The sequence below is a fragment of the Colletotrichum orchidophilum genome (genome assembly GCF_001831195.1).
Source record: "Colletotrichum orchidophilum strain IMI 309357 chromosome Unknown Scaffold_5.1, whole genome shotgun sequence".
Classification (NCBI taxonomy): domain Eukaryota; kingdom Fungi; phylum Ascomycota; class Sordariomycetes; order Glomerellales; family Glomerellaceae; genus Colletotrichum; species Colletotrichum orchidophilum.
In genome coordinates this window covers 251,554-263,850 of record NW_019172961.1, presented here as the reverse complement: position 1 = coordinate 263,850, position 12,297 = coordinate 251,554, and the positions used below count along the sequence as shown (strand labels likewise).

General features: G+C 50.7%; 6 protein-coding genes across 6 annotated transcripts; 5 read left to right on the top strand and 1 right to left on the bottom strand.

The window, feature by feature from the left end:
* Nucleotides 1–302: 302 nt before the first annotated feature.
* CORC01_00991 (uncharacterized protein) lies at nt 303–887 on the top strand (the record flags this gene model as incomplete). Its single annotated transcript, XM_022612647.1, has 1 exon — nt 303–887. One exon carries the CDS (start codon nt 303–305, stop codon nt 885–887), a length of 585 nt encoding a protein of 194 aa, XP_022480808.1.
* Nucleotides 888–1,787: 900 nt separating this feature from the next.
* Nucleotides 1,788–3,287, top strand: CORC01_00990 (glycosyltransferase family 2; the record flags this gene model as incomplete). The annotated part of the gene is made up of 5 exons (XM_022612646.1): nt 1,788–1,816; nt 1,880–2,323; nt 2,420–2,851; nt 2,927–3,037; nt 3,104–3,287. The coding sequence occupies 5 exons, from the start codon at nt 1,788–1,790 to the stop codon at nt 3,285–3,287; spliced, it is 1,200 nt and encodes a 399-aa protein (XP_022480807.1).
* Nucleotides 3,288–4,846: 1,559 nt separating this feature from the next.
* On the top strand, nt 4,847–4,999 carry CORC01_00989 (uncharacterized protein; the record flags this gene model as incomplete). The annotated part of the gene is made up of 1 exon (XM_022612645.1): nt 4,847–4,999. The coding sequence occupies one exon, from the start codon at nt 4,847–4,849 to the stop codon at nt 4,997–4,999; it is 153 nt and encodes a 50-aa protein (XP_022480806.1).
* Nucleotides 5,000–5,185: 186 nt separating this feature from the next.
* CORC01_00988 (alkaline phytoceramidase) lies at nt 5,186–6,112 on the bottom strand (the record flags this gene model as incomplete). Its single annotated transcript, XM_022612644.1, has 3 exons — nt 5,186–5,835; nt 5,893–5,966; nt 6,027–6,112. The coding sequence occupies 3 exons, from the start codon at nt 6,110–6,112 to the stop codon at nt 5,186–5,188; spliced, it is 810 nt and encodes a 269-aa protein (XP_022480805.1).
* A 1,422-nt stretch (nt 6,113–7,534) lies between these two features.
* CORC01_00987 (uncharacterized protein) lies at nt 7,535–8,933 on the top strand (the record flags this gene model as incomplete). The annotated part of the gene is made up of 2 exons (XM_022612643.1): nt 7,535–8,341; nt 8,418–8,933. 2 exons carry the CDS (start codon nt 7,535–7,537, stop codon nt 8,931–8,933), a joined length of 1,323 nt encoding a protein of 440 aa, XP_022480804.1.
* A 1,129-nt stretch (nt 8,934–10,062) lies between these two features.
* Nucleotides 10,063–11,115, top strand: CORC01_00986 (F-box domain-containing protein; the record flags this gene model as incomplete). The annotated part of the gene is made up of 1 exon (XM_022612642.1): nt 10,063–11,115. The coding sequence occupies one exon, from the start codon at nt 10,063–10,065 to the stop codon at nt 11,113–11,115; it is 1,053 nt and encodes a 350-aa protein (XP_022480803.1).
* Between the last annotated feature and the right edge of the window lie 1,182 nt (nt 11,116–12,297).

The following is a 12,297-nucleotide window of genomic DNA, read 5'->3' as shown; positions in this document are numbered from 1 at the left end:
TGCTAATTGGTTTAAGTGAAGGGTTGCGCGTTTTGTCTTTGGAAATATATGCATTCGTCCTCCTGCCCTTGAGGCACACTCAAAACAGGTTAGTAGCAATCTCACCAAGGTGAATTTGATTTTCTTCCTTATTTCACATAATGGCCATTTTTAGTCACCAACCTGCCATTGAGTTTGTGTCCAAATCTCAAACATACGAAGACATTCAGCTTACTTGTCGGCATAGCTGTCATCATCCAAATTGAATTCCCGGGAGCAAAGAGATCTGCCACCAGGGAGTGACAACTGTCGCAACAGTCAAGATGGGAGGAAATTTCTTCCAAGACGCGCTTCGAGATGCGTGGAATGGTATCTGCACCTCGGAACAACAGGAAATCGCCATGGCAAATCTCACCCAAGCTCTCAATCATACTATGAAGACCTGGGAATGCTTAGTCATGGGTCTACTAGCCCTCGACCTCACAATCACACTGTACGGCCTCGGGGCTAAGATCTCGGACGCCGTTATCCTCATTCCCGATGAGGTCGCCATGATCGCCTTCGCCGAACTCATAGTTCTCATTCAGCTCATGCAGATCCTGCTCCCGGTGTACCCTGCGGAGGAATTCGAGATTTTCGCGATCCCGCAGAATCTCAGAGAGAAGAGCGTTTGCAAATGGGCCAGCGGGGTCTTTGGACTGCAGGAGGCGGAGTTTCCTGGGCGCCATCACGAGATGAACGAGAACAACCTGAAGGCGTTTGGAGTCTTCCTCATCCCCGTTGCAGTCGCTGTTATATGGAAGTGGAGGAGGGTTCGTCACCGTCAGAGGGAAATAGCCAGGGAAGAGCAGGCGGCGCTCGTGGCTGGGGCTTTTCGGGTGTGGGATGCTTGGAGGAGAGATAATTGAGGGCACAGTCTCCGAAAGCACTTTACTCTAATGTTTACAGGGTGCTGGAGCAGATTTTACCACAGAGGCAGATAAAAGACAATAAGAACGTATTGAATGAATGAAAGATTGTTTCTTTCATCGTTAACAAGGTTCATACGCAGTCCTTGGGCATTCCTGAACAGCCCTATGTGCTGGGGGAATTTCTTTCTAGGACTTGAAGTAGGCTGTGACTGTGACAGACTACCAAAGGAAACAGTTTTTTTGTTCGCTTTACGTTTGTATTAGTGAGGACTCGCTTCAAAAACATAACAGGTTGGCGTGATTATATAAAAATACTATACAACGTAATGCTGTAGCTAATATCAAGCCAGTCCCAAACTCCAGATCTTACCACTCAATCTTCTTGACAGAGTGGCAGATATTTGAGCAGTATTTTTCTCACTGATTTACTACTAGGATCGTCCAGTGATCAGCCAACCGACGCAGGTCAAACAAATTCAGACGACTGCACGCCCTCAGAGGTCATCTTACCAGAGTTGCCAATCAAAAGTTTGGGAGCCTTGGTCCAGCTTCTTTCTTGGCTGGTCTTCATCGTTCCTTCCGAAAGTGAAAATCGGCTCCTTCCCCAACAGGGACAAGAATCTGAACCTCACCTCCAGATCTCATTCACTGCGCACCCATTCTATTCACCTAGGTAGTCAACCTGTTGAATATTCACAGACACCTTCCCCTCAAAGGCGTTCTTTTTCCCAATTTGAACCGTTTCTCCCAGTCCTCTAGTCAAATTCTCTTCCTCCTACAAACAATCACCCCTTCCCTCTCGACAAAGCAATCCTCCCCTTCACAAACCCCGTCCTACCACACAAACCCCAGCAGTCAATCCCAACACTTCATCCACCAGCAGTCAAGATATCCAGAATGTCTGACTACGTTCTTGGTGCCCTCTGGTAAGTCCTTTTTTTCTGGTGCACATAAATAAGTGATCAATAACCTAATGAATTATTTCATAGGGCCTGGTTTGCCTACGATGAGGCTCTCACTAAGTACCTCATGAAGAAGGCCAAGCCTATCCCTCTTCCTGAGGAGCCCACCTACAAGAGCACCGATGTCAGCATCATTGTCGCCACCATCAACACCCCCGACACCTTCACCGATTGCCTTCGTCTCTGGCTTGCGAACAAGCCCAAGGAGATCATCATCGTCACTATTGAGCGCGACTTACAGCGCGTTCTTGACCTCGTCAAGCCCGTCAAAAATGACGGCGATGATCGTATCAGTGTCGAGATAGCTGAGTACGCCAGCAAGCGTTACCAGATGGTCGTCGGCATCAAGCAGGCCAAGGGCAAGGTCGTTGCTCTTGTTGATGATGATGCCTTCTGGGGCACTCTGGTCCTTCCCTACCTCTTGGCTGGTTTTGAGATCCCCAAGATTGGTGGCGTCACTGGCAAGCAGAGGTACGTGAACAATCCTTTTTTTCCTTTCGCTCTTTTCCTTCACACAAACGGGTCCTTCTTCCATTTTCTATATTGACACTTTCCTGACTTGCACAGTGCCAACATCAGCGCCGAACGCCGCAACCCAGCCGTCATCACTCCCTGGGAGGTTGCCTCCCTCCGCTCCCTGGACAACCAGAACAATATCCAGGCCGTCCGCTCCGCTGCTGATGGCGGATGCTGGTGCATGGTTGGTCGCACCATGATGGTCCGCACCGACATTGTCATGGACCCTCGCTTCATGGAGGCCATCACCAACGACAAGTGGTGCGGCCAGGTCATGAACACTGGCGATGATGTCTTCCTCACCCGCTGGCTCCTTACTAAGGGCTGGGATATTGCCGTCCAGAATGCCCCCGAGGCTGAGATCACTACTCTCGTCATGCAAGACTCTGACCTGCTGTATCAGATGATCCGCTGGCAGCGCAACGCCATTCAGTCGTTCCTCACCACCGTGATCTACCAGCCTGGCATTGCCACGTTCAAGAAGTAAGTTCTTTTTATTCAAAATTCCCTTTCTTGGTCCTCTTTGTGGCCAAGCTCAAGAGACTGACGATGAAATAGGAAGCACCCTTACATGGCTCGCAAAATGGTCGAGCGTCTTCTTCGCCCCGTCATCGCCTGGGTCCACATCATCGCCTTCATGAAGTGCCTCTTCAACCAGTCGCCCATCGCGTAAGTCCTATTTTTTTTTTTTTTGGCTGAAATGTACCAAAATATCACTAATTCTTTCTCCCACAGTTACTTCGTTGCTGGCTACTACATCTGGGGCTGGTTCTGGACCTACAACGCCTTCGCTCGCCGCTTCCCTTGGGCCTCTCGCCACATCTGGGCCTGCTTCCTGCTCGACAATGCCCACCCCATCCTCGATGTCTATGCTTGGCTGACCTTGAGCACCGAGGCCTGGGGCACCCGTGATACTTGAACGAAGTCAGACTGGCCGTGACGAGTGGCGGGATTGCTCAGGCAATATCAAACTGTCATGGCACAACACTTCTAGTAACCCAGGGCTACGGGATCCCTTTCTTTGAGTCTTGGAGTTTTCGGATCGAATAGACAGGCATCTCACGAGGAATACAGGAGTTAGAAGACAGAGACTTCCCGTAGATTGGTAGATAAAACGCTTTCAGCCACAATACAGACAAACGCTGCGAGCCTAAATATGATGCAAAGCCACCCTGTGATGATAAAAGTAAGTCGCGTTGTTTGTCCTCGAAAGAGGACATTCAGCCTGCTTATCGATAGCAATAGATACGTCACCGCATTTGGGTGAGATGTGCTCTAGAAAGAAGAACAAAATGCAGGGTAACCATCTTGAGTGCCATGCTTTTGGCACGCTACATTTACATTGTATAACGACAATAATGATTATTCTCAGCTGAACTATGCATACTTCCTTCTATGCACCATACCAATACATCAGTAGCGCCGGTTCCTCTGAGATCATATCCCACATTGGCCGTCCGTATATGGTTCATCCTGGCGTTTGCTGGTTTCCCATGGGCTCGATTGCATCTGAGAATAGAATAGAGTTTACTGCCGACGGTTTCTTGCAGTCGTTTGAGATCTTCTATAGTTCTACATTGATCCTATAATGTAACAAGAATTGAAACTCAATAGCTGTGTCTTTAATAGTTTTATCTTCATCAGCAGAAAAGTTGCATCAATCGGACGCAAAGCCAAACCCTATTGTCAGATTGTGGTGTCGCCACGATGGTCTCCATGTGGTTCAGGTAACGTAGTGTTCAGATAACGGTCATAAAGAAGCGGGAGAACAAATGCCAACCAAAAAATATGTCGTAAAGCCTGATAGCACGACAATCGTAAAGCGATGGTGTTGTGGTGGCCTGGAGATGACCATCACCGTCTCACAGTTTGGACAAACGAGTCAGGAACCCTGGACCTTTTGATACCGCATGACATCTTCGGCACCCATATTCGCCAGCTGAATGCACCCAGCCGCTTGGTACATCAGGCTTAGAGAGTGCAGAACCCAGTCCCTATATGGACGATCGATATGGATTTGCCACTGATTACTGAGCTAAACCGGGAGTACTATTGTTACGCGCTAGACACCGCTCGCTTCCGTCTTGAAACTGAGCTCCACCACCTGGACGAACTGCCATCCAGGCAATTCGTGTTGCGACGGACTAGGTCTACGTCGAATCGCCCTGGCAATACCGACAAGCCCATGATTTCGGAAATCTCGGCTTGAACCCTTTTGCTCATGGTTATTGTGAGTAGTATAAAGTCTAAGACTCGCTCTTCTTAAAAATTTCGCCACTCAAATCTCACAACGATTCTTCAAATACAGTTTTCCAATTCTATAAAACAGTCTCTCCACCAGCCATGATGCATTTCAAACAATTCGCGATTCTCGTTCTGGCGGGACTTCTCTCTCTTACAAGTAAGTTGACTCCCGGTCTGCTGAATGCAGTTAAGCATCGCGGCTGCTGACGTGGTGCTTTTCACAAGTGGCCTGCGATGACGCCCAAGGAAACAAGGGAGTGTGCAAGCCTCCCAACTTCTGTTGCGCAGAGGACGGCTTTCAATGCGTTTTCAGTGAGGAATGCAAGAGCTAGGCAATTTACATCCTGTAGCGGTCATGTTTTGGCGGAAGAATTTGATTTGATTTGACTTGAGAAGAGTCCAACCCCAGCGAATAAAGGGCTTCTATATGAAGATGTCTATGTTCATTTTACCGGCTTCCCAGGCTTCTTTGAGAAGGCTTTCGGACATCAGTATGGTCCGGGCCCTTTCGCACAATGATTGATTGATGCTTCTGTCTAAACAATTTGAGCAGGGGACTTGGGGCGCATCGCTTTACTGTGCCTTCTTTCCGATGGTGGTCTGTTCATCCGAGGTCACCTCCCGAATCAACCTCATGTACCAGCTCGCGCCCAGAGCGGTGAAGATATGCCACCATCCATGGAACTCCAACAGCCACGCGGCAGGCAGTCCGAGACTCTTCCTCGCAGCTCTCAGCTCCGCGCAGTACTCCAAGTCGATATGCCACAACGTAAATCCCACAATAAGAATGACAACGGCCTTCCAAAATTGCTTCATTAGCCATTTTTGCTGCTCCTTCGAGTAGCGTCCGGTCCAGTAAACGATGAACAGCGTCCGCGGCCAGACAAAGGTCAGCAGCGCGGTAAAGGTCATGACGTGAATGGCAATGTCGCCCGAGCGGACGTAGATGACGGCCATGGTGACGATGCCGAGCCAGAGGATGGTGCTGATTGCGGCCCCCACGGCACGCGACTGGCGAAATGCGTACAGGGGTTGGACGAGCGAGCCGGCGAGGACCAGCATGGAGAGGTCGTCGAGGAGCTGCGTCTCCTGGTGCATGGTGCCGTGAAAGACTCCGGAGAAGATGCCGACGGCGAGGAGGCCGATGGATTGAGTGTCGAGGGTCCGGTACCAGGGGACCGCGACCTTGGTGTTGGCCCTGGGGTACTTCAGAGCGAGGTAGACTGTTGAAGGGTGAGCTTGGCGAGCGCATGGATGCGTCTGATAGGACTGGCACTCACTGTAGGAAGCATTAGACAAGCAGTTGATGAACTCTGCAATGTAACGCGTGAAAATGTAGTCTTCTTCGCAGAAGCTGGTGAGGTGCTGCGTCAGCATGTGATCTCGAAGGCTCGCTTCCTGGAGCCTCGCTTACTTTGCCTTGCTCGTTGGGTAGCCCCATATACCATCGCCCGCGGTTGCGTCGCTCGCAAAGCGGAGGGTTTGATGCTTGTGGCTCATTGTACCAATGCTTAGTTCTGCAGCTTGTCGCCGACACTGGTAGAAGCTACGTCGATTTTGCTAGTGGTGCAAGAAAGGCGCGTAATCTAGACGCGACTGAGATTTTCCTCGTGCTACGCAAAAGTCTGTCGACGACCCAGGGGGTTGGTAGCCGTTCGAAAAGCTTAAAACCGATGCAGGTCTTGTGGAAGGATTCGAGTCGTGGTTGGAAGCGTCAAAAAGCCACGCTTTTGAAATGCTTAGATTTAGTCGTTCGTCCGGTCTGCATTTTAAGCTCAGGGGGAAGTTCACGACACCCAGGAAGCGAGAAAAAGAATGGGGCCTCGGGATGAATGGGAAGTAGCATGATTGAGATGTGGATCACGTAACCTGCAGGACACCCGATAAACCGTGGGGGTCCACTCCCTGGGTCGGTCCGCATACCCGCGGAGACCGGAGCCGGGCCGGATGCGGGTCTCGGCCCCAGCGTTGGATGCCCTGACCCAAATGACACGTTCTCTTCCTTTGCTTCTCTCACTTGACCACAATCTCCGAGAGCTGCTGAAGGTGGAGCTGAGTGAAGTCGGAAAAGCACCTCAGTCGGCTGACGACTTTACTTACCCATACGAAGCAAATGCTAGAATAGGTGACGCAAATGGGATTCAGTAGCGCGCGCGTGTCTTCTGGAACTCGGCCCTTGCTGAAAAGTATTGACTTCTCCATCCTACTACTGGTATGCCGAATTTCTAAACCAGAACTCCTCCTAGACCCCAGACATCAAGCTGAAAGAGCTTATCTTCAGCCGCCCTATACCCGGGACCCAGGTGATCCAGTTTGCTGGGACAAAGTTTCCAACCTACCTCACCTTACCCACCCTAAGGTATCTAGGAACAAAATAGATTAAAGCTTAGTAAGTTGTTTTCTCTCGACTTTTGGTGGTATTATTGTCGGCTTTCTGCCCTTTTCGGCATGGGTATACCATCTGGAGGCGACGGGAGGGCTTCTTTACATATCTGCCTCTTATTATGGCTCCGTCATCTGGCCAAGACCCGACCAATATTCCCAGCGAGGGCTCTGCGAATGCCTTCTTCGGTGTCGAGAAGCTACGTACCAATGGCCTTGATTACATAACAAAACACCACCCGATGCATCTTTCCCTCCATGCGTCTGTATGTCTTAACCTCACCTTCATAATGCTAGGTTCCTGCCTAATCAACATCCACTACTTGCATGTGTTCACCCATACGCCTCTTGGTAATTCTTGCCCTTGGCCCATTACTCCTTCCCAAGCTGAAAGCCAAACACTTCCTCATTTATTCCTTCCGCCAAGAAATAACATTTGCCCATTTAGCTCCACTCTCTTAGACGCCTGAACTTTGCCGCCTTCATCAACCGTCCTTTCACAACAGCCAAACCACATGCGAGATTTCTCGGGCTCACACTATGCCTGGCATGAAAATCACCCACTTGCCGTGTGAAGTTATCACGGAGATCCTGAGCCAGCTTGACAATGTGCGCTATCTCAAAGCTTCACTACTCTCCTGTCGATTGTTTCACGACGCCTATACCCAGCGTCCCAGTCTCGCCAAGAGAATTATTCGGAACCAGATACCCAAGCAACTGTTACCGCATGCGATCGCGTTGACGGACGCACGAAGGGTTGTCATGTCAGAATCTACTCACAAAGTTTTCGGCTTCGCGCACGAAGATGTGGATGCATTGACAAGCCATTTCCAAAAGTTCTCGCTCCCGCAACTGATGGTAATGGGAAGAACCTACGACCTCATTGTCGATTTTGCGTCCGATTTTGCTGCAAAGGCCTGGACCACCACCACCTTGAGAGACATCCCGTCCACGAAGTCGTCATCGAACCATCTGCTCCTCTCTCCCAAGGAGTGGCTCCGCTTTTGCCGATGCTTTTATCGAATAGAACTCTATTATGGACTCTTGACTGATTTCGGATTCGGCGAAGAGAACAAAAGGAGCGTCCATATGAAGCAAAGCACCCGAGAAATCGAAGTGGGAGGTAAAGAAATTGCCTTCGATCTAGATGACCAGATGCACGCAAGCCGCCGCATGCTTGCTTACCTTGCACCATGGGAAATCGAGCAGCTGGGAGCCGCGGTAGAGTATCTGGGCCAGCGGTTGATCACAGCTGCAAAGGAGGTGTTGGCTCACGACATCGTCATGGGTGTCTATAAAGCCGACTACGGTCCCTGCGACAGAGGCGACATCATGTTGCAGAAATGGGTAAGTTCCTTAGCTAGCAATTTTGGAGACTCTTTTTTTTACGCTCCCTCTTACATCTTTCTGACGTCGCATGTAGCTTTGTCAAGGCATCCAATACCTCCGCAAGATCGAAACAGCGCCATATGCCGCGAAATGCCGTCTTCTACAACCTGGAATCGACATCATCCCACCCAGTCTGCTTCAGGAACTCTCAATATATCACATTGAGAACGGCGAGTCTCATCATGATACCAAGCTGAACACGTCGCTGAAGGGAACCAATATGGAGGACATTGACGCTGATGAAGGACCACGAAAAAGTCTGGACTGCATTGCTCCTCGTACTGTCATGAATCCCGAGTGTGAAGGCTTCAGAGAAACAGCGTACGTGTTTTGGGACCAGGAACGCTTGGAGCAGTACAATCTCTGCTCGACAATCTCGTTGGACTCACCTTCCAGGATGTCAACGGCGCGACTTCAATGGACCGACATGGACCAATTCGACATGGAGCACAGCTGGGAAGAGAGGTCGAAAATATGGACCTCGGAAGGAAGAGGCTACTGGTCCAAAGGGGATTATTCAAGGGTTGTGTGGCTTGGCCTGTTTTCTTGAAGATGCTTTGAGAGTCCACCAGAACGTCATTACGAATGGCGATCAGGTTTAATTGAAAAAGTCTTCAGAGAAGGAAAGAAGCAGTACGGACGCGAAATCCTGGGAGAACCAGAGCATAGCACCTCATTCAACTTGAGATCAATGGTTTTAAGCATTGAGAACCTGAGGAAGAGCTGCAGTACACTCAAGGCCATTAGTAACGCATCGATTACATAAAGGATGGAGCAGCAGTCAAGCCAGGAGGAATTGATGATGCTTGGCTTAAGATGGACTCTGACGGATTTCAGATGGAACGACCGTATTATTCCGTATAGTTTCCAACAGAAAAGACTATTCATAATAGGTGACAGCCAACGCAGTCCTCGGAAGGAGATGACTTTTGCTGCAAAAGTGTCTCTTCTTACGGGGAAGTAAACATCTACTACCATCTTTCAAAGCCACCATTTAGATCCCTCAAACTAAGAAGTTTCATCTTCATCCCTTCGCCCGCTCTTTCGACCGTTGCATTAATGTTGGCTGTGCCTCTATACCCATATACAACGTCATTCTTCAGAAGATAAACTCCTGAGTGTGGTCCGACTACCGCAGCATGTCGGAAGCCACTCTTCATCGTGTTTTTAGATTATGCTACAGACTCAACCTTGTCACATCTTCATGAATTATCCAGAGTTTCGGTACCTATTCAACGAGTCTCGGACACTTTCAAAGTTTGACATGCGAACTATTCGTCCAATTTGGATTTTGGAGTGGAATTTTGGGGTTCCGCTTGTACCGCTTGTACCCCTCGCTAACAATCATAGTAACGCAAGATCCGGAACTCCCGACTTCTTCAAGAACAATGAATGGTTCCCATCTAAGTGGTACGCCTAGCCACGCTAGTCGTCAACCTACTCGAACAAAGAGGTCACATGCATCACCATCTTTAGTCCAAAAAGCTTAGTCATCATCCCCAATTGATTTACACGGTTCTTCTTACCCGCGGCGACGAGGGGAGGCTCGAGAGCGTGTCAACCCCGCGCGACCCGGCAGAAGCCAAGCGCGTTCTCCTCACCTACATCATACGGGTTCAGCGTCTTGGTTTCCTCGCCGATTCACCCCGAGTCTGTGAGAAGGAAGAAAAGGAAGCACCATGTCAGGAAGCCAGCCCCTGCGCGCCGTGGAGACGGTCCTCGCCATCCCGGAGCTCCTGGAATACATATTAGTGCAAGTCGATATGAGAACGCTCCTGGTCTCAGCGTCGCGGGTGAGCAAGACGTGGAAGGCCTTCATAGACGGATCGCCGGCCGTCCAGCAGGCTCTGTTCTTCAAGCCAGTCTCTATGGATGTCTCGCGGGCAGTGATCCACGGTCTCGAGGACGGCGTTTTCCCGAGCATACCGAGTCAGAGTGTCATGCCAACCCACACAAGGGGTGCCAGCCTCATCAACCCTCTCCTAGCAGAGAAGTTTGATAAATGCTTCTTCGACTTTGGGCCAACGTACTCCTGCCAGCGTCGGGCGAACTCGTTTTACGAGCTACCCTGGTCCAAGACCCCGAACCCGATCCAGACGGTACAAGAGTATTGGGGCGGTTGGAGCCAAGTCAAACCACCCGAGCTCGACGAAGAAGCAGCGCGATCTCAAGACGAGACCCGGCGGCGGTTCACGCGCCGCGGCGCAAGTTGGCGCCGCATGCTCATCTCGCAACCCCCGCCGCCGTCTCTGGGATACATGCGCTTCGACGTCTGCAGTCTCGCGCTGGAAGAGCAGCAAGTCGCGAGTTCTCTGATCCAGCCCTCGCCGTCTAGTCCCGGTATTCATACGCCGTTCAACGGTGTGCGGATGGGAGAGCTCTACGACATTGTCCAGCACGCGGTCGGGCACCACGGACGCCATTCTCTCTGGTTCAGGGTTCTGTGGGGGAAGCCGACGACGCACTTTGCCTTTTCGCACGCCGAGGATGTGTTTGATAAGTTGATGGCCCGAACCAGCGTTGTCGTGGAGCTGATGCATGCCGACGATACCTCTCTTCCGAATCACCCTCAGGACCCGTCGGATGTGGGTATGTTTGATGCCGCTTTCAGGTGTGAGGAGCATCGCGAGGTAAAGTTTGAGACGGAGCAGACGTGTGGAGAGGCTGTCGAGTTTCCTCACTTCCATCCGCGGTATGTCGTTTGGCATTGGAAGTTGATGGAAGTTGAGTAATTCAGTGTCGACGGCTATTGAAGTGTTGCATTAGTTTTCACTCACATTTTGGAGTTGGCATTCCGTCTCTGCTATTGTCTTTTTTCTTTTGTCTTCATTCCTTTCACATCACAAAGTTCCAGGAACCCTCTTGCATACATCTCTGGGTTGAGCTACATTACCATTCTCTGGGGAAGACGATGATAAGACTACATGAAGTGGAAAGGCGTTTGGGTCTGTTTTGGGCATAGCAGTGTCATTGTTCTTCTTTACTGGCTAGCTGTTCTCTTCTTTGGACTTGAGAACAGGATTTGCACAGCATGTTTCTCAACATTCTTTGTGTATTCCGAGGCTTACTCTATGGCCCGGTCTTGTATGGTATTTGTTCATATTAGCAAACGGACAAAATTGTAGTTGCAATACCACATATCCAAGCATCACTGATAGGCGCCGAAAAATGCATGTGACTTCCGTGACTCTCGACAGAGATGACGTCGATGACGCTACACGTACGGGCACACGTACTACTTCCCTCTTGGATGTCACTTTGAGACAAGCTTAATTATGAGACTTTGGCGATGCACCCAACGGCTTCCCCAAAGCGGAACATGACAACAAGAAATGTGGCACTGGATGACAGCCACGCTGGGACCTCTGGCAAGCTTTGGGGGCAGCGGCCCGGGTAGTGTTCCCCCGACAGGCAACCAATCAGACTCCCCAGCGCCTGCAGGTCAAGGTCGGCTGACGCGGCATCCGCAGTGGGTCCCTAAAATGGAGTCTAGCAGAACCGGCACGGGGGAAGGTGCAGGGCGAACTGGAGCACCTGGGAAGTTTAGCTGCACCTCTCCTTCCCTCCGCGACAGGATGCTTCGAGGCTGCATGGAGGCGAGCTGGGTGCACTGAGCCTAGGCAAGTCTCTACTAAGGTATGCAGAGTGCGAGAGACAACCTGAGGAAAGAGTTCAGAACGGGGCTGGGAACACTGGTTGGGACGCACCCACGGCAATCTGGTTCGCCTGCACCTGCCTCGCCTGACATTGGGTTGCGGGTTGCCTGCACACTTCCGTCAGGGCACTTCCCAGTGGACTGGTCTTCCATTGCCTCAGTAATCACAATCGTTGGTGGCTTCCCGGGTGCTAATGTGTTCCCTGCCCGGTCATCCCACCCCTTGGGCCGGGGAATTTCACTTTCGGGGTCCACTCCA